Here is a 27,538-nt window from a genome sequence, read left to right on the forward strand (position 1 = left end):
CTGTTGTATTCGGCACGTGACAAATACAACTTGATTTGAAAACAAGTAAAGCCAGCAGCAGCACAGTCTGAGTCTAGTGGGAGTATTGACTGTATAGTACTACCTACCCAAACATAAGTACTGACAGCACACATATTCTCCAACCTTTTAAGATACCGCTGTCCTCATTTCAATCAACACAGGATTAAAGTTTAACACCTGACGTTGCACAATGCTGAGCCTCTAATCAGGACGTTAGTAAAGGGCTAGTTTGAACACCTACTGTCTCTCTCTGCCATCAGCAACTGAAATCAGGATTCAGTATGGGAGGAGCAATGTAATCTAGACATCATGCATTTGAAATTTTAGTAATTTAGCAGACACTCTTATCCAGAGCGACATAGAGCAGACATTGGCAGATCTTTCACATAGCGGGCTCTGGGATTTCAACCAGCAACCTTTCGGTTACTGGGCCAGCTCTCTTAACTTCTAGACTACCTGCCAGCCTCATCATGCATTTTATTTCAGTCATTAGCATTAGAAACCTGGGTGGCACATAAAACAGCAACTTAGCTATGAGGAGTCACAATAGAAACTGGCTGCAGTGGAGACTTTAGTGCTAGCCCACACCCCACCCTTTTCACATCCAGCCTGGCCTCAGAGCCATACGAAACATACTATACTTGGGTGTAATCCACGATAGTCTAGCAATCCAGAGGTTGCAAATTCCACTGGTATTTTATTCAAACTATCTCTTGCAATGCAAAGAGGCAATGTAAAATAACAGTGCGCTGCAGTTATGAATTTAAACTATGAAGAGCCACCTTGAGCCTTCCCACTGGGCAAAAACTGGTTGAATCAACGTTCATTGTGATGATGTTGAATCAACGTGGAAAACTTATTGATAAGGGAAATTCTTGTTTTTTAACCTAAATCCAATGACATGGTGATTTCACATTGAATTCACATTAGTTGACAACTCAACCAAATGTAAATCTAAACTAGACGTTGAAATGACATCTGGCCACTCTGTATGCATATATTCGTCTTATTTCACACACCTACAAGTGTGTATTAATTTCAAAATGTGTTTTTTGCAAATCCCAGTCTCCCTGAGAACCTCTGAGCGTGGGGTCACGGACAGGGTCTGCCATTATCAACAGCGGACCTGAAGCAATTTGGGTTAAGTGCCTTGCTCAAGGGCACATAAACAGATTTTTCAAATTGTTGGCTCAGAGATTCTAACTAGCAACTTTTTCGTTACTGGCCCAACACTCTAACCGCTAGTTTGTGTGTGTGTGTGTGTGTTTGCGTGTGCGTGTGCGCGTGTAATGCAGTGCGGAGTGGGATCCTCAAGATTGTGGTAGATCCTGGGCGGAGTTGCTGTAAAATCCTACCCTACAGAGCTTCCCGTCGTCGCTCACTCGATGCACTCCCACATTTGTTTGCCAAGGCAAGTGAGAGAGCACATGTTATACAGCAGTAACTGCACGCTGTTAGTGAGTATTTAACCCTTAAGTTTACGGAAAGAAGTTAACTGATCGATAATAACAAACATATTATCGAACTTTAGGAACAGCAGGGCAAGGATATCTGGCATTCGCCAGGATGCATTTTTCCGGCTGTCTGTGTGCCCTCCTCGTCGCGCTTGTCTACCAAGGTACTGTATGTAGCCTATCATGCATCATATCTTACATTGTTTAAAAGAAAACGGATAAATTTTGTCAACATTTTTAATAAACACATCATGGGAATTGCATGGTGATGATGAGTTTGTAGACGATACATCTGAAGTGAAAATACATGTCATTCGATTAGCAATCTTGATTTGCACCCTAGGTTTGTGAATACAGAGTTATAGCTAGTTATAGTCACGGTTAGAACGTTATTTTTCCGCTCTACCATTATTGCTCATAGCATAACTACTGCGTAACTACAAGTTGTATAGCGCATTAAGTGTGTACAACCACTGGCCACACTTCCTGGGAGTGTTGAGCAGGTTTCGCCAGGTGATAGTCATGCGCTCTCAATTTGGGAGCGCTGTCCTCTCATTTTATTTCAATAATTACAACAGTAAATCGACTTTTCACAATAATTTGTGTGGTAATCGTTAATTCCGAAACATATACATTACTTACTCAAACGCGCACACTTAGCAGTGTTTTCCCACGAGGCAGGAACGCCTTGCAGATTAAAGTTGGGCTTTTTTACATTCTGTAAATGTCGTTAAAGAAAGCTTTTTTTTCCCAATCCAACAAGTACGCACCATGTGTTTAAGCATTCAGACGCAACATTTAACCAATCTGCAGTGGAGCTCTGAATAGTCCTTTGGGAGAGGGAAAAACCTGTTCTCAGAGCATTTCGTATTATTTTTTTTACGTAAATCAGAGACGTGCCATTTGGTATGATATGTTATGTTTCGTATGGTATGTATTAATTTATGGATGTCCATCACCCATTTCATATGATATGTTACGAAATACAATTAGTATAATATGTTACGAATTTTCAAACTTTCAATATGTTACGAATTTGCAAAATGCATGATTTGTTACGAATTCCAGCTAGGTGGCGCTAGCTAGGCTAGGGGTTAGGTTTAAGATTAGGAGTTAGGTTAAATCAAATCAAATTTTATTTGTCACATGCGCCGAGGGGTTAGGTTTAGGGAAATAATTAGCTAAAAGGGTTAAGGTTAGGGGAAGGGTTAATTAGTAGCTTAAAAGTAGTAAGTAGTTGAAAAGTTGCTAATTAGCAAAATAAATGTAAGTTGTCCTTGATGAGATTCGAACGCACAACCTTTGGGTTGCTAGACGTTTGCGTTATATGCCCGACCAACCAACTGCCCTTTGTTTTTGTCTTAAGCAACCATCTGTCTTATGTAACCATACCAAACATAACATATCATACTAAATGGTGCGTCTCGGAATTACATACAGAATAATATGAAATGCTCTGTGACCAGGTTGGGAAGGGAGCTGGGTGATCTGACTTAGGTCCTACTCTGTCTGACACTGTCACTTGACATGCCTGTCATTGTAAATTACAGTGTGCCTCACTTGTCACTGTCACCCGCTCTCAGGCGTTTTTACTTGAACTGGTTGGAAAAAAGAGCCTCCCCTATAATAATAGCATGTCGCATGTTAACAGTTTTTCTCGTTGGACTGTGTGTTGTCGTTCTGTTGCCAATTGCCACTGGTTTTAAAATAGTGGAATTTGAAGGCCTTTAGGGTGGGGCTGTAATTTAGGTTTATAGCCCCCCCAAATCAACATTTGATGAGTTAACATGATGCTGGCAGTTTGGCCGTCAGTCCTCCATAAATGGTGAAACCATGTGTCTTTTTGTTTGTTCTATGGAGGATTGATGATGACTTTTCAATGTGCTGGTTAGTCATTACAACTTCATATGCAGTGTCATTTTAAGAAGCACTAGGCAACCATCTAGTTATTCATGTTCATCAAATCACAAAATTCCTTAGTCTAAACACCACATATTTCATCTATCACTCATGCCACCTTGTAAATGTTGAATTGGAGGTTTTAAACTAAGTGCTCAGTTTGTGAAGGTAATTTTCAGAATAGACACCATCAGTCAGTAATTAGATACACTGTTGATCTTTTATTCCAAAAATTCTCCTCTGGCAAGCTGTTCAGGCCAATCATGACCAAAACCTCCCGCAACCTGAACAGTTTCTTTCCCCTGGCTGTGGCCCTCACCAACCGGCCATTGGGCCCATAGAGACTAAAGGACTATGCACTCTATGCACTCTATGCTGCACACGGGATCAAGCCATCTCTGAACTGTACACAAAATAACTGCACTATACTATATTTGTTTACTGACTGCACATTCTCTTATATGTTTATCCTCAATCTATCTAGTTGTATATAATGTACCATATGTCAACTTTGTTTCAAATCCACTGTCGGTATTCTGGCTCTAAAGGTTGTCTATGACTAGCAACACCATATCACCAAGTCACATTCTGAGTATGTGTAAACGTACTTGGTGAATAAAGGTGATTCGGATTCCATTGTTTTAGAGGGAAGCGGAGGTTGTTAAATGCAGTACCTCCGGCTCAAACACTGAGAGCTGTGACCCTCAGCCTAGACCAGATAGTCTGGAAAAACAGGGCCCTGAAAGACTTTTAGAACAAATAGTCTGCATAGGTGCATTTGTTTTTTTGTTCCTGCTTTCCCGCCACCCCTCCCCTCCCCCATCCTCACCCTACCCCCCCTGGAATAGACAACACTCAGTCACACCTGGTATTACTCGTCAAGCAAGTAGGGCCCTTCATTTGCTAATGGACTAATCTGACCCCTGTTCGCGTGGGGACCACAAGGTTTCATTGTCTGAGTGAAACCTCATTGAAATATATTCATCCACTCTCTCACTCTCCGTAACCAGTTTTTGTCCTGACATGATAGATACATGTTCAGTTGATTGGTGTAGAGAAAGACTGGAGCGATTTGCATTCTCAGTTTGCACTTGGGATTTTGCGCATGTTAATTTGTGTGACTGCACGTCACGTCTTGTTTAGAGGCGGGTTTGTCTAGATGTTTGTGCTTGTTCTATCTCCCATTGACTCCTTATACAATATAGCCCTTCATGCAAAATGTAGTTTCATGGACTGAAAGCACAATAACATGAAACTCTTCATCTTTAATCGTAGATGTTTATGATCCAGATCCTATTTTCAAAGGAGAGTGTATGTGGGTGGGGCAAGACAGTGATATCAGATAATGCAATTGTAATATCATTATTATTAACTTGATGTCCTACAGTTAAATAAAGGTTAAATAATAAAAATGTAAACGCTGATGACAAGTTCCATGACAGTGTTACAGGGAGGTGACATGTTAGAATATAAATAAAGTACCACTGCCATGCTGAAAATGCCACACTTAGCTCTAAGGAGAGCGGGTGTCACTCAGGATGACATCATCATTTTGTGTGCTCTACACTTGCATTTACAGGTCTTCCTGTAGTATCTTTACAGAAAATGTCACCATCCTACATCATAATACTGCAAATATGGATGTTTTTAATTAGTTATTTGTGCATTGCATGACAGTATCAACAGTTTGGTATACAGGACTATATATATATATTCCTATGAGTGTCTTTCTCTCCTTTTCTGAATTCATTTCCTACCCCTCATTTAGATTTGAATTACTGAAAATGGCCTAAATCACACATCATACCCAATAAACATACCACTTTTATCCAGCTTTGCAAATGTTCAACTCGCACTGACAGCTCTTCATTTCCTTCAAAGCCACTGTGGGACAGTCAGTGTTGTGTTTGAACTGACAGTTTATGTATGTCATAGGAAATTGCAATGAGCAACGTTAAATGGTCTCATTCTTTGAGGGTATCTCTTGCTTTTCTCAGTCTTTCCACTATATCATTGAAGTGCTAGAAAACAACTGGTGAAAAAAGAAAATAACATGCATATTTCGATAAGGGGCATCATATTTTGGGCAATCTGGGAGTGGGAGGACATATTAATTCTAGTAAACCTACTGCACTATTGTGGCTCTGCCTCTTTATAATTGAATCCAGATTAGGGTGACCGAGACTAGTTTAGTTTTAATCCACTTTGAGGCCTCTGGAGAAAAGGGGTGAGTGAAAGATGGACCCTATCCTTTTACCCAAATGCTGTGGATGAGGGTGAGCTAGCCAATAGGTCAGGGTTCCCCAACTGGCCGCCCATGGCCCGAATTTGGCCCGCAGGTGTTTTTATTTAATTGGGAGGACAATGTGTACAGAGACAGTTGACTAGGTGGAGGGTCCAGGATCCTACTGAGGGACCTGTAGTGGTTGCAATGGCCCTGCTCTTTGTGTGTTCTCAGTCGTTAGTAGGACCAAAATTCAGTGTCTTTATGTCTACATATCATTACGATAACTGCTGGTGAACTGGCCAATATTTACCTAGCTATTTGAAGTGGAGCTTTCCCGATACAGCTAATATCACAGGTGAGATGGAGAGCATATAGCTCTATGAATGAAAACTCATCCCTACACTTTAGGAAAAGGGGTTCCAAAAGGGTTCTTCGGCTGTCCTCATAGGAGAACCCTTTTTGGTTCTGTGGAGAGGGTTCTATATTGAACCTAAAATGATTCTTCCTCGAACCAAAAAGGTTTCTTCAAAGAGATCTCTTATGGGGACAGCCGAAGAACCCTTTTAGGTTGTAGATAGCACCTTTTTTTCTAGGAGTGTACATGAGTGAGAATGGGCTGTGATATGCAGACATCTAGCATACTAGATTCATTCACTCTGGTTCAATCTCTGATTTCTCCCCTGAAATGTTCAATTCTCACTATTCACTTAGTTTAGAGAAAAGTATCGCCACTTTCTGTTAAGAGCTCAGGATTCTCCGACATTATCTGTAGTGAGAAAATGTTTCAGCACTACAGAGCTATAGTCAGGCAGCAATGAGAACATTTAAGCCAACACAGAAAACAGTGAACTTCCGCAATGTAAAAAATAGTATTCACAGTGACTGGACACACACAGCTATAAGATGTACAGCTTTGCTTAAGGAAAATGAAAGGGCTTGTGTGGCCATTGTAATCAGTCTCAAACAATGACTCACTGGTGAAAAAAAAACATTTTGTCTGCCTGTGACAGTTTTACACATGAGGGTATCAGTAAAACAGCCAAGGGAGTCTCAATTACACTAGCTAGTATGATTAGCTCATCCCAGTTTTAGAAAGGAGCGGGAGATACGTTCGGTTTCAACAGTCATGATTGAGATTTCTCCTTCATCCTCCCCTTATCCAGAAAACTCACAACTCTGCTTGTATTGTCACTGGTTAGACAGGTTATAAAGGCCTGGGTTGGGTTTTATTAGACAGCTTAAGATATATGACATGTTTTACATATAGATTACATTTCCAGTCACACATTCCTGCGTGAAAGCTATAATGTAAAAATGTTGGAGAATGGCACAGAACACCTTGGTATTTCATTGAATGGAGATGCCAGCCTTCGAGTCTGCATATGTATTCTACTCCCCATTATCTCTCAGCAATCTTTCTTCATCATAGCACTCCTGCTATTCACACACAAAAAATATATTTATTTGTTATATAGAGGGAGTAACTACATTTTAGAGAAAGCCTTTAATAACAGGAGTGAGACAACTGTGCAACAGCACTCTTTCCCTAGTCCCTTATGCTGAAATGCACCCATTGACATGTATGAGGGTATCTTTGGTTTTGGGGAAAGCCTACAGATCACTGGAAACGGCTCGCCCCCTGTTTTGGGACAAAATGTGACGTTGTTTCTCTGTTTTGTTATTCACATTATCCCCCCTGCTTTCTCTGGGTTCCTGCGAACTCCCCCCGACAGTATTGATGCTGACTTCTCCTGCTGTCTCCTCTCTTTGTCATGAAGATGGCACAGCCCACCCCCCCCCCCCCCCCCCTGGGAGGGCATGGAGTATCTTCCCCCTGTTCTCCCACCTCTCATATGCGCAAGGCAATCCAAGCCTACTGGGGGAAAGTATGTCTGGTCCATATGAAAGCTAATGACATGGCCCATAATGAATGACACAACAATCTTAGTTGAAATATTCCCTGGAAAGCTTTTTACTAGGTGTCATTTAATGAGAATAGTTCATTAGCTATACCATTAGCTGTGTGCATGAAGAGGAAGGGGAGGTGTTCCCAAGCTCTTTGTTCTCAGAACTCATAGTTCTCAGAACTCAATGTATCTTGTCTTCATTTCCTCACATTGCCTGATGGAATCTGAAAAGAGAAAAAGCAGAAATAGCTCTCAATAAGAGAGCTCCCAAGCACTAGGAACGCAACCAGACCCACTAAAGGTCAGTGGGGAAACTGCCAAAATGTACACACCCATAAAGTGATTATATTGCCACCTATTTACATGGAGTCAGGGCTGAAGCCGGTGGTACTATTTTATCACACCTATTTTTGAATCTCTGCAATCCAGATCGGTCTATTGAGATGACAATGTCATTGTCCAAAAGATGAAGCAGAAATAAGAAGCATTGGGCAATAAAATGTCATGCAATTTTCACTTTCCCATTCACTTTTAAATCGCTTTTTGGTCAGAAACAGTCCATCAATAGTGACTGGTCTCTATTCATTCAAACTTTATTTTGCAATTTTCAGCCATGAAAACACAATGTCATATTTAGTGTAGCTCCATGAAGTATCCTGCCCCAGGGATCCAAACATAAGTGTTTTGTGTCTGCATTTGACCTCAGTAGTCCCCCATTCTAGCCTTTATAAAAGCTAGTTCTTTGTGCACTGTTGATGTCCCTCATCTATCCTTCTGAGAAGGCGGCACACTACGGAGCCTGGAGCTATCTATGATTACATGCTGCTTCAGATGAACTTGCAGGAGTTCTCATTCAAACCCAGAGAGCGCCTCACTTTCAACAAGGGACAGACACTCAGTCACTGCATATCTCTGCTTTCTGGAGATTAAAACGCCTGTCATTTTTGCATGCCAGGGTATATAAACTCGTAAAAATACAGAATATCATATTCAACCCTTTTTCTTCAGCCCACTCACATGTCAAGAGTGCAGGGTGTACTCTTCCTTAGTTGCTTTGAAGTATTCTTCAAGGTCCTAAACATGTTGCTCAGGCAGTTTCAAATGCATGCTTCCTCTCATGCGTTGGATTCCTGGCTCTAAATCCCAGGTGGTAAAGGACTTTGTAAGAGAGTGGTATTTATGCTGATACTTATCTGGCTGTGGAGCTCTCGCTGCCTGGAATTCAAAGTCTTGTATTAGCCTTGGGTGTATGGAGTTACTTCACCTGATGCGTACATGAAAAATCCAGAACCAAGGCTTTTGTGATAATTTGTAACAATACATTTTAGTACATCTTTTATATATTCTAAACATAAATCTGAATGATTCTTTTTACAATATGATAAAAGTATGTTAAAAGGTGTCTGGTGAGGTTGAGAACTAGACATATTTACTTGTCACTTCCTGACCATAGTGAGCCCTTATTTTCTATGGTAGAGTAGGTCAGGGTGTGACTGGGGGGTTTTCTAGTTATTATTTTCTATGTGTGGTTCTAGTTTAGTTTTTCTATGTTGGTGTTTGGTATGATTCCCAATTAGAGGCAGCTGGCTATCATTGTCTCTAATTGGGGATCATATTTAAGTAGCATTTTTTCCAGCTGTGTTTTATGGGATATTGTTTTGAGTTAGTGTATGTTACACCTCTTAGTTACGGTTCGTTGTTTGTTTCATTCTTTCTTTGTTGTTTTGTGTGTTTCTAATAAATAATATGTGGAAAACATATCGCGCTGCAGCTTGGTCCGATAATTATTCCAGCGAACATGACTTTGCTGGTCAGTCACTGGTTGATTCTGGCCTTAAGGGCGTGATCCTCATAAAACTGCATTGTGAACGACCACTGCAATTTACTGTTTATATAGAAGGTATATACAGTACAGTGTATTTTTTAAATTAAATCTAAGTACTCAGAATTCTTCACACCTGCTCTATTATCTTAGATGTTGAACCACTTCACTTTCAATGAAGTAAAATGATGCTCTAGTAAATGTGTCACAGTGTGGATGTCGTTGATAATGAATGCCATGTAAAACTGTGAGGTGTTTCATTAGCTAGTTGCTACTGTGCAGTAGCTGTATTCTAACCCTTCCATTGTCAGACATTAGTGGGTAGGTGAAAAGCCTCTTGTGCACCATTTAGATGGAGAACCTAATTATCTAATGGGACTCACCTTGAGAGGTCAAGTAGCCCCATGTTCCTGCAGAGAATTCTGAAAAGTACCCTGTTAAACCAGGGTTTCCCAAACTCGGTCGTTGGGACCCCAAGGGTTGTACGTTTTGGTTTTTGCCATAGCTCTACATAGCTGATTCAAATAATCACCTAATTATCAAACTAATCATCAAGCTTATCTATGCATTGTCACTTCACCCCTACCTACATGTACAAATGACCTTGACTAACCCGTACCCCCGCACATTGACTTGGTACCGGTACCCCCTGTATATAGCCTCGTTATTGTTATTTTATTGTGTTACTTTTTATTACATTTTTTTATTTAGTTTATTTATTAAATATTCTTAACTCTTTTTCTTGAACTGCATTCTTGGTTAAGGGTTTGTTAGCAAGCACCTGTTGTATTTGGTGAATGTGACAAATAAAATTTGATTTGATATGAAAAGCTTTGATAATTTGAATTAGCTTTCAAGTGTTAGGGAAAAAACAAAATATGCACTATTTGGGGTCCCCAGGACCGAGTTCGGGAAACGCTGTGTTAAGCAGTGAGACAGCTTAAGACGGATCACAGGAATTTGCAATGAAACACTAGAATCTGTTCTACAATGATGAGTCTTTTGCTTTAGAAACACCTTTCATGTTAGAGAGAAGGAATTGTGTTTTCTAAAGGAATCACAAACAAATTCAGCTGCATAGTTCCGTGTCAAATAAATGCTGCATTATTCGAAGTGCCAGCCCCAGTATATGAGAGCGAAGCAGTTGTAAAATAAACTTCCAGGTGTTTCATTTTGAGTAATGGAGGTGCCATAACCCATTACGAATGTGTTTACATTCTCACCTGCAGTAGATACAACAAGGAGAGGATTTCTCTTTTCCTAATGTAATGATAGTGATTTCATTTAAATTCTCCGGGTTATGCAATAAGAGATTCTCACAATGGAAAATGCATAACAATTGGCTAGTCATATTAGTTTATGTGTTGTATGGATGAATGGGTATGGCATTCCCCCTCTCTCTCTGAGGAATTCTCTGGATTACCTGTCCCATGCTCTAGACCTTGCCATTGTGTGTTTGCCTATAAACAGATCTGACACAGGCAATGCATCACAGTGGAGAGCATCACTACCCCTGTCTGCCATTACATGCACATTTACCCAGACAGTAATGTCTCCAGATGGCCTCGCCAGTAATTGGATCGCTTTGTCACCCTTTGGCACCAGACAGTACTTTTCCGGGTTCTCATATACATTTGTTATTGATGTCCATGCTTCATAGAGTGTTGTCTCATATTGTGATCCCCACACAGAATGTTGCTGTTGCTTGTTCCTTTGTCCGTGTGGACTGTTGAGAGGCTGTTGTTCTGTACGTACGGAATGTTCTAGGGCAGGTTTTACATTTGACTATTCAAAGTGTGAGGATCCAGCCCAAGAGCTCTCCAAGCCAACGGACTCTTTAATCAGGAGATGTTTGCTGCGTGGATTCATTCTGTTGGAATGATATGAGTCATACAGCTGAAATGTTGCATATCGACAGGCTCCTGTGAAGTTGTCGTGTCTTTCTGCTGCTGGTGATAGTGAAGGCAAATCAGCTCATTATCAGGGGAATCGGCAAACCTCCTGTTCAAAAGCACCAATGTTGGAATATGTTCTGTACAGACAGACAGGAGGGGATACTAGTGAAAGACGCATGGCGCCAGGCTAAATGGTTTAAAGCACTTATGTTGATATATGGCTGCTCTCGTGTGACGATGGAAGGAGAAAATGTAAGGGCCATTGAGTCATTTGTAGTAAAACTAATGAAAATATGTTACACCTGATAATGAATGCTCATAAACGAGGGACACCTAAGTGAATGGTAATACTCGATGTGAGGTGACAGTTCTAACAATTGATTGATTTGAAAAGAAAAATACAAGTGTTCAACTTCTCTCCTTTGTTTCTGAAGAACGTAATAATCTTACCAGAACATAACCTTTTTAAACAAGTCATGTTCTCTACCCCACTCTGTGTATAAAATGTATTAATTTTAGTTTTATAATACTCCCTGTGTTTTCAAGCCTTTAAAAAAAAGGGAACATTTGTCAGCAGTAGGCAGTGAACTTAAATAAGCAATTTTGTCTTGTAATTGTGAGGGGAAGAGTGGCTGAAGTATGCAATTTTCTCAAAGTGCTTGAATGACATTTGAATGTATGCAATTTCTCCCATGGATTTTTGTGACAATGCCACGTTTTATAATAATGGATCAAAAGCATACTTATATTATAATTTTTCATGTGCCACATTTGCATATTTACTGTATGTAGTACACTTACCATTTTATACCAACTGTAATCTCGCCAAAATCCCTGCACAGAAATGCTTATTACATACTTAGTGGAATACAGCCTCTTGAGGATTTAATCATATCTTATGAAGGTTGATAGTAAATTCATTATATTTTCTGTACAGTTGTCTGTTGGGGAACAGCTTTGCATTGCACACGTTAATTGACTGAAAGCCTACTTAAATTGAAAAATACATCTGCATATTATGATTATGTTGGGAGAGCGCTCAAGCACTGCAGTGTGGTGGTTAGAAAACGACAGGTATTAAAACCTACTGCCTCCCGAGCTTTACAGGCTGCATCCTGCTCAACCAGTTTGAAAAATACTTTTTAATTAAAAAAAAAAAGTTGTATAATTGTAAGTGTCGCTCTTTGCCAGCGAGGCCAGGCGTGGAGACAGTGATAACAGTGTAATAATAGTTGTAGTAATACTTGTAGTAATAGTTGAGTTCAGCAGGGCATTGGGTTTTCAACTCATGCTGTCCTGGAGGCATCCATGTTAGTCACTGGACTGTGTGCTCAGTCTGTTCTTGGACCAGCACAGCGTTCCCTCTCTCCATTTCTCCTTAATCTCTGTGTTAATCTCTCTGAGGGAGTGGAGTGGGGAGATCACTGCACTCTATTCTAGATACATGACTCAACATTGACCTCAGGGTCAACAGGCAGAACCTTTGGCAGCCTAGCCCAGAACCCTATAATGGGGGGTGCCAAAGAGTGTGCCAAGTCACACACAAAAGCTTTCTCTGTTTTGTTCTGCACATTGAATGTTACTTCCCGGTCCACTTTATTTAGATAGTGCATCTGTAGATGCTCTACCGACTGTCCACAGAATATCGGTAACATTTGTACTAACTATCTACTAACCCTAGCTCTAACCCTAACCTTGACCCTTATTCTAACTCTAAACTGAACCCTAACCTTAACCCTTAACCTAACCCTTATTCTAATCCTTACCCTAACCGTAATATTAGCAAGCAGATGCTTATCAACAGATAGTTTGTTGATATTATGACTGTTTTATCTATTATCTGTAGAGCATCTATCTGTAGAGCATCTAAAGATGCAAAATCTGCATTATACAAATAAAGTGTGACCTCCCTTGTTATACATTTACTAAAGCAGAGTAAACAATATTATTTCTGCAAGGAAGACACTCGAGAAACGACATCTTCCTTTTGGAATTGATAAAAACTGTAACTAGGAGCATGATATCCCCCTCATAAATCAAATCAAATATTATTGGTCACATGCACTGAATACAACAGGTGTAGACTTTACAGTGAAATGCTTACTTACGAGGCCTTTTCCAACAATGCAGAGTTAAAAAGTAAGAGAAATATTTGCTAAATAAAAAAGGAAATCGTAACTATATAGAGACTATATACAAGGAGTACCAGTACTGAGTCAATGTGCAGGGGTACAAGGTAGTTGAGGTCATTGAGGCAAGTCAGTATGTACATATAGGTAGGGGTAAAGTGACCAGGCAATAAGGATATATCATAAACAGGATATATAATAAACAATGTAGCAGGCAGCAGTGTATGTGAAGAGTGTGTGTGTGTGTGTGTGTGTGTGTGTGTGTGTGTGTGTGTGTGTGTGTGTGTGTGTGTGTGTGTGTGTGTGTGTGTGTGTGTGTGTGTGTGTGTGTGTGTGTGTGTGTGTGTGTGTGTGTGTGTGTGTGTGTGTGTGTGTGGGGCGTCAATATGTGTGTGTGTAGGTAGCCATTGGATGAACTGTTCAGCAGTCTTATGGCTTTGGGGTAGAAGTTGTTCAGGAGCTTTTTGGTCCCAGACTTGGCACTCTGGTACTACTTGCAGTGCAGTAGCAGAGAGAACAGCCTATGACTTGGGTGGCTGGAGTCTCTGACATAGCCTTAGACTTTGGACACATTTTCAACCTGTCACAGCAGTCCTCCAAAACATGTGACGTTGGTTGGTGGGCATAACATTTTAAAATACACAGACAGGATGCCCATGCAGATATTTAATCATCTGTGTGTATTATCTGCATTCCATGTGTTCATTCATGTTATCTGTGTTGCCTTCTGAGTGACCTCAAACCCCCCGTGTTTAGAATGTCAAGCAGAACACAAACTCTCCGAATTCACAGCTAATGCCCTCTTAATACCAACCAGGCTGTGGACCTTATTGGAATGGAAGACAGGCCAGGTCTGTTTCACAGTGAAGGGTTGAAAGTCCTGTCATTAGATGTTCCACAACACAGTGCACTACTTACTGGGATCATGAGGAAGCATCAAGCACCGCTATGGCAATTACACAAGATGAAAGCCATTGCCGGCAGTCAGTTGAACAAATGGACATATTTGTATTAGCTTTTTTACAACATAATAAGACATACATTATTGATAGTGCAAAGTACAAACAAACAATGAAACTGTAGGTTCTGTTGAGTGTATACACCCATTAATCATTCATTTTGCATTGGGGAAATGTCAACTCCTGCTTCTTACACCATCTAATGAAGCACTTTCAGATCAATAGCTGGATGGTGTTTTGTTTACACATAAATATAAGTGATCAGCCTTGGGGTCGTATCACCTAACTCCCTCCACACACACCCCCATCCAAACAGCCAGGGCAGGAGTGGGGCTGCTAGCATGATCGAGGCTATAGAAAAGGGAGAGAGGGGGGGGGGGGTAGTAATGAGCCCTGCAGGGGATGCTTTAGGCAGAGACGCGTGCCTGTAACTGAAACATACTAGATGTTTGAATGCAGGTTAAACTACAGGCATTCTTACACGAAGGGCAATGGGTTAAGAGCAGCCTATAGCTTTGGTTCCTCTCTGTTTTAATCTGACTACTCCAAAGTGCCTTTCCTTGTCATTGTTGATATAATAGGCTAGCCACAAGGGTTTTGGGTGTCCAGGCTTGCTTGTGAAGTGGTTTGTTACAGGGACATTGTTAGAAACCCCCAGGGCTACTAATGAAATCGAACTGAATGGTAAATTGAATGTCAAACGAACCCAGTCTGAGAGAGGACTGGGCCTAGAAATTGTGCTCATGCTCTGCTGCTTGTGTGCTTGCTTTGCCTCAGGCAGGGAAGGATAGGATAAGAATTTTATGGCTGGCCATATGCAAAAAAAAAAAACATGTGCTGTCTGGTGCAATACCTGTTGAAGAGGTGTGTTGAGAGTAGGAACACTTTGATGTTAAGAATGTTGTCTTCAAGTGCCAAGACCATTTTGAAGTTGCCTCAATAACACTTTTGTCAGAGCGCAGTCATACCAAGCCTGTCAGAATGGACCAGTGTGCTATGTAATGATTTATCTGTGAGGAGGCTAATGTCTTTGTAAAGAATAGAAAGGCCCTGGCACCGTTTATGCTCCCAATTCCCCCGCTTTGTCTTTTCCATAGACATGGCGGAATCAATTCAATTTCTGCAGCAATTAGAAGAAACATGTTCTTCAAAGGTCACATGTCGACACAGCTGTTGAGCAGATGTTTAGTGAATAACCTGGAAAGAAATAACACTGAGGTAAGAATGTCTGATTTGTCATCAAGTTCATTCAAAGTCAGACTCCAAAATGTGGTTCTGACTTGGTAATCAAGAAGCTCCATTAGCCCTCCCACACTGTTCTTTCACTCTGTAGTCTGACTAGTTCAAAGTTACATTAAGTGCTTCCGTAATATACAGTACGTAACCCATAGACTACTAGACTGAGGTAGTCTCCGTTTCTGCAGAAGCAGCAGAATGACATCATTGCTACAAATCTGGATGCAGTGAATTAGATTAGGAGTTAATGGACCACAGGGGAAGCAGTGTGGCTGTGCTTTGTTAATGTCCTGATGTGGCTTTAATGGCACGCCGTTAATGGGAGATGTTGGTGGATCTTTGGGGTCAGTACTGTGAGCCTCTGTTGGGGTTTGTTCCCTGTTCCTTGTCAATCATTGGCTCATTGGTGAAATTAGCATTCAGACAATTGCAGACAGAAGTTGACAACAGGAACATAGCACACATGTCTCTGAGTAAGTTCTGCACCCCACCTAAGGGCACAGCTGATTTTATACATGTGATCACTCCCTAGTGGTATGATCACCTACATCAATGTATGTGTGTATCAATAAGCTGAGGTTACCTTATAAGGCAACCTAGTACAGTAGTTTCTCTGAATTTATTAGAATTGTTCACTGTCTCACAAGATCAACATATCAAAACCAGACAGTGGTTACATCTCTTTATCTAGTTTCGGTCTGACTCAGGCCTAGCCTGCAAGCACACTCTCACAACAGCCAGGGCTCAACCACAAAGACTAATATAGATAGCTTGTGCAACGTATAGTGTCAGAGTTTTTAGACACATAGCAACAGTATCTTATTATAAGGTCTGCAGCAAAACATATGAATCTTAAGGTCACCTTAATCAATAATGGGGAGGGTCTTTGGGACCCATCCCCTACACCTCCCATGATCTGGCCCTCCCTTGTCTGGAGAGACGTCCCTTAACCACCCCTCCCCTGGGGTCCCCTCCCCGGCCGCCCCCTTCAAATACATCATTCACAACATAATGGATGTGATTTCAGAGTGCACTTATCCCGTAACCCAACAGAAGGCTTCTGTTTCTGAAAGCAGTTCCTGTACCCTCCCTGCTCATCCACAGAGATAATTTATTAGTTTTTTTAAGAGGCTTTACTGGAGCCTGCGTCGGGTTTGAGTGCATAGAAGAGGGCATTTGAAAGGTTAATGATTCCCACAAAATCAATTTCAGGCCAACCATGCTGGTCTTTCTAATTTGGTGGCTTTTCTTTTTTCTTATAATGTGCTTTGTCTCTTCCTGTCTGTCTCGTCCACGTACATACATGCATACATGCATGCATACATACATACATACATACATACATACATACATACATACATACATACATACATACATACATACATACATACATACATACATACATACATACAGTGGGGCAAAAAAAGTATTTAGTCAGCCACCAATTGTGCAAGTTCTCCCACTTAAAAAGATGAGAGGGGCCTGTAATTTTCATCATAGGTAGTACACTTCAACTATGACAGACAAAATGAGGAAAACAAATCCAGAAAATCACAATGGGATTTTTAATGAATTTATTTGCAAATTATGGTGGAAAATAAGTATTTGGTCACCTACAAACAAGCAAGATTTCTGGCTCTCACAGACCTGTAACTTCTTCTTTAAGAGGCCCCTCTGTCCTCCTCTGTACATACATACATACATACATACATACATACATACATACATACATACATACATACATACATACATACATACACACCCTCATTCAACCTAATGTCCTCTCTTTTGTACTGCAGTATGGCACATCAGTCCTTAGACATAATGTCATAGCACAGCATAGATATATAGCTTTGTAGTGTCCCAAAATTGAACTCTGTCTGTATTCGTACATAAATCCAGCTATACTAATATAGGTAGCTGCCAAATTTCATTTGGGAGTGAACTTTCCCAAATAAAAAATAATTATCAAACTAAACTATAAAAATAATGTAAATGTTTTTTATTCAGCTTTATGGTAAGCATTTATTCCTAATTACTCTAAGCTCCAAGGTAAACAGCATCCCCAGATATTCCTCTTTCTAAGTGAGTGCTCTGCTCAAGCATGTGAACATTTTTAATTAAACAATTTCAGTTAATTGGAAGTTAGAGATACAAGATTTTCTCTCTCGATTGCGCTGTCAGCAAGATTCAAAAGCCTTCTTTAAATGAGCATAGGATAGATTGCAGGTTGAAAATGGAAAATTTAAGTATTAATCATTTACTGAAATGATCTGCCAATGCTTTCCTCGTTTCATCACTGTAAAATCAACTGAGCTATTTTAGGCATTTACTGTTGGCAATAAAAATCAGTAACATACATTTTTTATGTTCAGTGACTCCTGAGCTTGAATGCTATTGAGCTGGAACCTGTGTGAATATCAAGGCCTGTTTTCTTCTCTGTGACACTGGGATGTGGAAGGCTTCTCTCATGGGAGGGCAGGTGGAGGAAAATGAGGCACCTGTTCACAAACAATGCAAAGACTGCTGGGTAATTTGTTTGCATCACCTAGCGATGGCTTAGGGCTCAGAGGAGACAAGAGACAGAGAGAGGCTTCATATTGTCTGCCTCATTGTGTTTACTCTTCAAAATAAACTCTGGTGATGGAGAATCTAGAATAAACTTTTCAGCAGGTGTTGCTGGTGCCTGTGTTGTAGGGTGATAAAATAAATGTGTTAAAAGGGAAATTCCATAACTTTTCAACTTAATTTTCATTATCTCCAGTACAATACCAGTGTCCCTGTCTACATATGTGAAAACGGCGCATTTCCACGCTTTATGGAAAATAATATGAAGTTAAAAAGTTTTACCCGGTGACATCATAAAAAGTTAAAACATTTTAAAAACAGTCATTTTCAAACATTGTGAGATTCGCAGTGATGTGGAGAGCAAGAAAACACCCTCCCTCTGGCTAGAAACTCGTTGCAGGTTTTGAAAATTACCGTTTTATTTTTTACTTTTAATCCTACCTTTTGATGTCACAGACAAACGTTTTTTAGGCCCTTTCTTGTTATTGTTTTAACCACAGTTCATAGAAGCGTGCTGTTTTCACAAACACTCTGTGGACACCACTTCAAATTAGTGGAATTGGCTATTTCGGCCACACCTGTTGCTGACAGTTGAAAAAAATCGAGCACACAGCCATGCAATCTCAAAAGACAACATTGTCAGTAGAATGGCCCGTACTGAAGAGCTCAGTGACTTTTAATGTGGCACCTTCACAGGCACTGTCACATTTCTGCCATGCTAGAGCTGTCTCGGTCAACTGTAAGTGATGTTATTGTGAAGTGGTAACATCTAGGGGCAACAACGGCTCAACCACAAAGTGGTAGGCAACACAAGCACACAGAACGGGACCACCAAGTTCTGAAGCACGTAGCCTAAGATCACCATGCGCAATGCCAAATGTCAGCTAGAGTGGTGTAAAGCTTGCCGCTATTGGACTCTGGGGAGGTGGAAATGCGTTCTCTGAGGTGATGAATCATGCTTCTCCATCTACCAGTCCGACGGATGAGTCTGGGTTTGGCGGATGCCAGAAGAGCGCTACCTGCACGAAGAATGCATAGTGCCAACTGTACAGTTTGGTGGTGGAGAAATAATGATATGGGACTGTTTTTCATGGGTCAGGCAAGGGCCCTTAGTTCCAGTGAAGGGAAATCTTAACGCTACAGCATACAATGACTTTCTACAATGATTCTGTGCTTCAAACTTTGTGGCAACAGTTCGCTGTTTTAGCATGACAATGCCTCCGTGCACACACCGAGGTCCATACCGAAATGGATTTTCGAGATCGGTGTGGAAGAACTTGACTGGCCTGCACAGAGCTCTGACCTCAATCTCATCAAACACCTTTGGGATGAATTGGAACGCCGACTGTGAGCCAGGCCTAATCGCCCAACATCAGTGCCCGACCTCAGTGACCTTTGTGGCTGAATGTAAGCAGGTCCCTGCAGCAATGTTCCAACATCTAGTGGAAAGCTTTCCCAGAAGAGTGGAGGCTGTTATAGCAGTGAAGAGGGTACCACCTCCATATTAATGTCTGTGATTTTGGAATGAGATGTTCGATGAGCAGGTGTCCACATACTACATACACTACATACCATGTAGTGTATGTAGACACTGGTTTGGTGCTGGACATAATGAATGTGGTTGAAAAGTGGCGGAATTGCCCTTTAACCTGTTTGGTGTCTTTTCAGGGCCACATCCTGGATAGTATTAGAATAGTATCATTATGCACCGATCAAACAAAACATAGGTAACTGTGTATCATGCACCAACCTTATTTATTGGCATTGAGCAGTTGAAAGACGTCTAGTTTCTAGTCCTTCATGTTTTTATGTCTTTCTTCTCCTTTGTTTCCTGAGTATTCCCTGCTACCACAAAGAGAGGGAAAATGGAGGACCTGATCCTGTCTAGTGGCAAGTCTGCACATGTACTGACTGAGGTCTCCTCAGGATCTGTCTTGGACAGAGATGACAGGAGATGGAATTTCAGTCATTAGATGACAATGGATGCGGGACAGGTGGGACTGCAGGCTAGGTATGGTATGAGCCCTTAAAACCTCTTGAAACTCTGGGGGCGGTATATCATTATTGGATAAAAAACGTTCCCGTTTTAAGCGCGATATTTTGTCACAAAAAGATGCTCGACTATGCATATAATTGAAAACACTCTGACGTTTTCAAAACTGCAAAGATATTGTCTGTGAGTTCAACAGAACTGATGCTACAAGCGAAACCAAGATGAAATTTCAAACAGGAAGAGCCCCAGATTTTGAATGCGCTGTGTTTCAATGACTCCTTATATGGCTGTGAATGGGCCACGAATGAGCCTACACTTTCCGTCGTTTCCCCAAGGTGTCTGCAGCATTGTGACGTATTTGTAGGCATATCATTGGAAGATTGACCATAAGACACTACATTTACCAGGTGGTCACTTGGTGTCCTCCGTCGCAAATATTGCGTAAGCTCCAGTACTTTTCCGTTTGCTACAGAGGAGAAACCCAACTGCCACGAATGAATTATCATCGAATAGATATGTGAAAAACACCTTGAGAATTGATTCTAAACAACGTTTGCCATGTTTCTGTCGATATTATGGAGTTAATTTGGAAAAAGGTTTGGCGTTGTAATGACTGAATTGTCGGTGTTTTTCTTAGCCAAAACGGAGCGATTTCTCCTACACAAATAATATTTTTGTAAAAAATGAACATTTGCTATCTAACTGAGAGTCTCCTCATTGAAAACATCCGAAGTTCTTCAAAGGTAAATGATTTTATTTGAATGCTTTTCTTGTTTTTGTGAAAATGTTGCCTGCTGAATGCTAGGCTTAATGCTATGCTAGCTATCAATACTCTTACACAAATGCTTGTGTAGCTATGGTTGAAAAGCATATTTTGAAAATCTGAGATGACAGTGTTGTTAACAAAAGGCTAAGCTTATGAGTGAATATATTTATTTCATTTCATTTGCGATTTTCATGAATAGTTAATGTTGCGTTATGGTAATGAGCTTGAGGCTATGATTACGCTCCCGGATACGGGATTGCTCGTCGTAAGAAGGACGTAAGGTGCTTGTATTTGTATTTATTATGGATCCCCATTAGCTGCTGCCATTACAATACATTCATAAAGGATTTCACAACATATTAAATGTGTCTGTGTTGCTTCACAGTCCCCGCTGTTCAATAAGGTGTATTTGTATCTGTTTTTTAAATCTAATTTTACTGCTAGCATGAGTTACTTGATGTGGAATAGAGTTCCATGTAGTCATGGCTCTATGTAGTACTGTGCGCCTCCCATAGTTTTTTCTGGACTTTGGGACTGTGAAGAGACCTCTGTTGGCATGTCTTGTGATATGGATGGGTGTCCAAGCTGTGTGCCAGTAGTTCAAACAGACAGCTTGGTGCATACAACATGTCAATACCTCTCACAAATACAGGTAGTGATGAAGTCAATATCTCCACTTTCAGCCAGGAGAGATTGACATGCATATTATTCATGTTAGCTCTCTGTGTAAAACCAAGGGCCAGCCGTGCTGCCCTGTTCTGAGCCATTTGCATTTTCTCCCCATCCCAGCTACTGTTGCATCAACATGTTTTGACCATGTATCAGAACTCAGGATAAGACTCAGATGCAGACAGCTAGAGTCACATATGTTTATTGGCCCAAGCAGGGGGAGGCAAAATACAGGTCAAAGGCAGGCAGAGGTCCATAAACCAGGGCAGAGTCAATAAGGTACAGAACAGCAGGCAGGCTCGGGGTTAGGTCAGGCAGAGGTTCGTCAACGGGTTAGAGTCAGGCAGGTACAGAACGGCAGGCAGGCTCGTGGTTAGGGCAGGCAGAAATGGTCAGAACGGGAGAAACTAGGAAACAGAACTTGAGAAAGCAGGGAAACGGGAAATACGCTGGGAAGACCTGACAAGACAAGACGATCTGGCAACAGACAAACAGAGAACACATGTGTAAATACACTGGGGATATGAGGAAGATGGGCAACACCTGGAGGGGGTGGAGACAAGCACAAAGACAGGTGAAACAGATCAGGGTGTGACACCATGACAGTTTACAATTCAGGGTTACTCCAAGCAGTTTAGTCTCCTCAACTCTCTCTTATTTTCACTTTATTCATTACAATATTTAGTTAAGGTTTAGGGTTTAGTGAATGATTTGTCCCAAATACAATGCTTTAGAAATATTTAGGAATAACTTATGCTCTTTGTTAAGTGTTGCTGTCATTTCAGTCGCTGTGGTAGCTGACATGTATAGTGCTGAGTCATCCTCATACATAGACACACTAGCTTTACTCAAAGCCGGTGGCATGTCGTTAGTGAATATTTTTAAAAGTAAGGGGCCTAGACAGCTGCCCTGGGGAATTCCTGGTTATACCTGGATTTTGTTGGAGAGGCTTCCATTAAAGAACACCCTCTGTGTTCTGTTAGACAGGTAACTCTTTGTCCACAATAATAAGGGGAGTAAAGCCATAACACATACGTTTTTTTCAGCAACAGACTATGATCGATAATGTCAAAAGCTGCACTGAAGTCTAACAAAACAGCCCCCACAATCTTTTTATCATCAATTTATCTCAGCCAATCATCAGTCAGTGCTGTGCTTGTTGAATGTCCTTCCCAATAAGCGTGCTGAAAGTCTGTTGTCAATTTGTTTACTGTAAAATAGCATTTTATCTCAAACACGTTTTTTCCCCAAAAGTTTACTAAGGGTTTATAACAAGCTGATTGGTTGGCTATTTGAACTAGGTAAAGGGGCTTTACTATTATTTGGTAGGGGAATAACATTTGCTTCCCTCCAGGCCTGAGGTCACGCACTTTCTAGCAGGCTTAAATTGAAGATATGGAAAATAGGAGTGGCAATATCATTCGCTATTATCCTCAGTGTTTACTTATTTACACCAAGATCTCACCAGTCATCTCAAACAGGCACAGCAGCTCAGGACAAGTTCCTTTTCAGCTGAGTTAGAGAACTCAGTTTATATGCCCCTTCTCCTCTAAGAGCTGCATGTTAAATATATTTTGTACTTTTCTGGAGTGACTGTCACTGTAACACAACCATTTTTTGGTGTGGCCAGTAAATAGAGTATTCACTATAGCATCTTTCCTTTCTGGTATTTCCTTCTTCTGGTACACAGGAACTCACAAGGAATGTGTTTCTTACAATGCCCTTCTTGCATCATCAACAACATATTCTTTACTACTCGTCATAGAGGCTGCAAATTTGGCAGTTCTGTCAGTTCTTTTGAAAATGGGGCTGTAGGCCTAAGTGTTGCTACACTAGCTCTGTGTAGAAAATAAAGCCAATGTTCCATCTGGAGGTTTTGTCACCATACATGATTGACTCTAATATCTGGGGAATCTACAGTAAGTCACATCTCCTATAGAGGACTGATTCATCATTGCCCAGTTCAACAGAGCCCGGGGAAACACTGGTTTTGGTCTCAGTGTTAAAGAAACTACATGAACATTCAAATGTACCCTTTTCAATAAATAATTGATTGCAAAATATATAGCCTAGCTTTGAAAGTGAGAAAGAAACCTTGGGTTCCTCCTCATTTTTCTGCGTCTCAGAATCTCTGTACGAAATGTTTCAGTCATAATCCCCTCAGCCATAGAATTGATGACCTGAATTGATAAAACCCCAGCTTAATTTAGTCCCCATTAGAATTCTAGAATACTGCTGTAGATTACTGATAATTTACAAGATAAAGCTCATTTTCCCACACATTTCAAATAAACAGACATAGCTCAAAAACAAAGAACAAATGACAATTACAAGTTAACTTACTTTTAAAGAGCACAACCTGACACCACATTCATGGCAATAGCAATAACAGAAATGTAGCCTTCCATTGTGTGAATACACTCACTATCAAAAAAGGGTTAACACTCAACACAACAAAAAACCCTAGAGAATTTCATTGTAGTACATTTGATTAAATGACTCACTCAACATGTACCAAGTATAATATATTATACTTATAAATATTATTTACATATAAATAAATACAATTATCCAAAATGTGACCAATTTTCAGAAAGTATTTGGAAACCCACACAAAGTAGACGATATGATTGACAATGATTCTTAATTCTGTAAAAATGTGAACAACTATTTCAGAATGTAGGTAACCTCTCTCAATAAGATTTAGTACAGACCAGGCCTGACACAAAATGTAGAAATAGCAGCCTACTGTGACAACAATTCAGTGAATGCAACAAGTATTAGATAGAGGCAGAGAAAGAGAGAAGACACAAAACACAACAGTTCAGAAACAATAAAATATTTGTATGACAAAATATTTCACACTGTCACTTTAGTGTTTAGCCTTAAACATGTCATGGAACTTCTGGAAGCACTGCCCCATCCTGCAAAGTGGCACAGAACACGTAGAGCACACAAAGGATGTTTCTACTACACATCTCCAACTCTTTGCCCTGCGTCCACTTCGGATGCAGACCACACACCCTCTCTATTGCCCTTCAAACTTCACCTGCTTTCAAATGAGTTACAACTCAGTCTACACACCCTGGTGCCACAATCTTGGCTCCCCTCTTCCTGCCACTGTAGCCATATCACAAAGTGGATATACAAGCTGCATTTTGAATGCCTTCAGTGACCAAAGCCTGCAGTTTCTGGGAAGGGGCTTTGCAGGGTCCCCGACACAATGTATGCATTTATGATGGCAATGTTGAGCATCCCCCAAAACACATACTTCCATCATTTTCTGCCTGCGCGTCCAACATTGTAATAGCTCCTCAGTTGGTCAAGATGGCCAACCCCCTCCCATTTTCTTGTTGTAATCCATTACAAGCTCTGGAACAGATATAAGTTCCTACCACTTTTAAAAACAACTCCAAAACCCCTGCCACTATCACTTATGGCCCAGGCTGTGTGGTACAAGGATGAGACACACTCCATGGAAATGTAGGCTCCCCTCTCAGGTGTACTCTCCCTCTTCTTCCTCTTCTCCCTCTACTTTCTCCTCTCCCTCTGCTCTGTACTCTACCTCTGCTTCATACTCTCCCTCCTCCTCTCCATGTTTGTCACCCTCCAGTCTCCTCTCCCTCCACTTTATTCTCCTCTTCCTCTCTCCCTTCACTCTCCTCTCGCTCTACTCCTTCCTCCTTGCACCACATCACTATCCCTCCAATCATCTCTAACTCCTCTTCCTCCCTGCCTTTTGCTGCTGAGCCCTAACTTTACACATCACTTCCCTCACTTTCACTGACCTAGAGGAACATAGTAACAGAGGGAGAGGAGAGGAGCAACAAATAGGATATTTGTGGTCAGGAACAAAATCTCTCTCTCCCTCTCACACTATTTCTCTCTTCCTTCCTCTTTCTTTTTCACAACCATACACATACTATCTTCCTAATAAGGTCTTTCCATAATAAATTGTGTGATACAGTTACTCACCTCCTCCCCCACCCCACCCCCACACACACGCTCTCTCGCTCGCTCTCTCCCCTCCAATCAACTTCCTTTTTTGTCTGACAGACTAACTACAGAGTGTGCCAGTGTTAGCTGATTAGTTACTAAATTAGGACAGTTTCCAAATGAATTGCATCGGTAGAAACTGGACTAAACAAGCAACTTGTGAGCTATAAACAAATATCCAACTCATAATCTGAGCTCTGCACGGGCATCTACTACCCTAACACGACAGCTAAGCTGTCAAATAATAGGTAAACAAAGCAATGTATAGCCTATGAATATCTGCACCTAGCAAACATGACAAACCATAACCCAAGCCCAACAGATAAAAACAAATTACTCTAGCCTTCATTCTGGTGGCTAGTTAGCTGGATGTCTTTATGCTAGTGAAAGTGACAACTGAGTTTGACACTTTGTGAGCGCAGACCTAATTTACCGCAACACACACAACTTTTCTTGCCTGACAGACTAACTTGGGCTGTTTCCAAATGAATTACATCGGTAGAAACAAGACAAAACAACCAACTAGTTCGCTGACTATATACAGCTAAACACTGCAACTACTTCCATGAGACAGAGAGCAATCATTCGAGCTCTGCCGCTAATGTGCTCACCTGTACCAACCAAGTTAACATGACAGGATTTGCTAATCGGAGTGTTATTGCCCAAGTTTCACAGCATCAAACATCGACAACACCAAACATATATCTGCTGTTTACTTACTTCCCTCACCTCATCACTTTTCAAAGTGCAAGGACATGTCCAGATCAATTTACTGTAGGGGGTGTAGACATTTCATAATTTTTTCTCTCTTTACTGGTCCCCCATGCGAATCAACCCCACAACCCTGGTGTTGCAAGCACCATGCTCTACTAACTGAGCCACACATCACCAACATAGATGCAGCTTATTTTACAGTGAACAGTCGTGTCCGGTTCTGCGCCGTAATTTTGAGTAATGAAGTTTTAAAAACTTTCAAACGTCCAATGACAGAATACCCTGTATACAGTTTCTGGTTGGTGACAACAGCCACGCGAATACAACAACAGGTTGCTAGCAAGTAGATTTTGCGATAGTGACACAGATATTATTGTTAGAAAAACAAGGCTGTTCACGGCCGCTATAGTAATTTAAAGAAAGGCCCTCGACGGCCGCTATGATTCAGTTGCCTTTACCCTGTCGTGTCTAATCATTAAGCTAGTTGGGCTGGATAAAGTCTGCTGAACAACATGTAGCTTGTCAGGGGACAGCATCAGGCAGAACAACATGTAGCTTGTCAGGGGACAGCATCAGGCAGAACAACATGTAGCTTGTCAGGGGACAGCATCAGGCAGAACAACATGTAGCTTGTCAGGGGACAGCATCAGGCAGAACAACATGTAGCTTGTCAGGGGACAGCATCAGACAGGACAACATGTAGTTTGTCAGGGGACAGCATCAGGCAGAACAACATGTAGCTTGTCAGGGGACAGCATCAGACAGGACAACATGTAGTTTGTCAGGGGACAGCATCAGGCAGAACAACATGTAGCTTGTCAGGGGACAGCATCAGACAGAACAACATGTAGCTTGTCAGGGGACAGCATCAGACAGGACAACATGTAGTTTGTCAGGGGACAGCATCAGGCAGAACAACATGTAGTTTGTCAGGGGACAGCATCAGGCAGAACAACATGTGGTTTGTCAGGGGACAGCATCAGGCAGAACAACATGTAGCTTGTCAGGGGACAGCATCAGACAGAACAACATGTAGCTTGTCAGGCGACAGCATCAGACAGGACAACATGTAGTTTGTCAGGGGACAGCATCAGGCAGAACAACATGTAGTTTGTCAGGGGACAGCATCAGGCAAGAAGAATGGACACTAAAGAGCACAACACAGATGGCCAAGTGCTCCCATGATATAGCGGCATGGTGCGTTGAACAAAAAGGGCCCTGTGCGATAAGGTTGTTGTGCAAGTGTGCTGTCAGTCATCCATCAACGAGATGATTACACCCCT

General features: G+C 41.2%; 1 protein-coding gene across 2 annotated transcripts in view; it reads left to right on the top strand.

Moving 5' to 3' along the window:
* The first annotated feature begins 1,390 nt into the window (after positions 1-1,390).
* The window catches only part of LOC135546498 (CD166 antigen homolog A-like), a 60,700-nt gene continuing 34,552 nt past the window's right edge, over positions 1,391-27,538 (top strand). For both annotated transcript variants that reach the window (XM_064974976.1, XM_064974977.1), the window contains exon 1: positions 1,391-1,639. In XM_064974976.1, the coding sequence (XP_064831048.1) occupies positions 1,588-1,639 (52 nt within the window). In that variant the 5' untranslated portion in view covers positions 1,391-1,587. The remainder of the gene's footprint in view (positions 1,640-27,538) is intronic.

This window comes from Oncorhynchus masou, chromosome 9 (genome assembly GCF_036934945.1).
Source record: "Oncorhynchus masou masou isolate Uvic2021 chromosome 9, UVic_Omas_1.1, whole genome shotgun sequence".
Taxonomy (NCBI): Eukaryota; Metazoa; Chordata; class Actinopteri; order Salmoniformes; family Salmonidae; genus Oncorhynchus; species Oncorhynchus masou.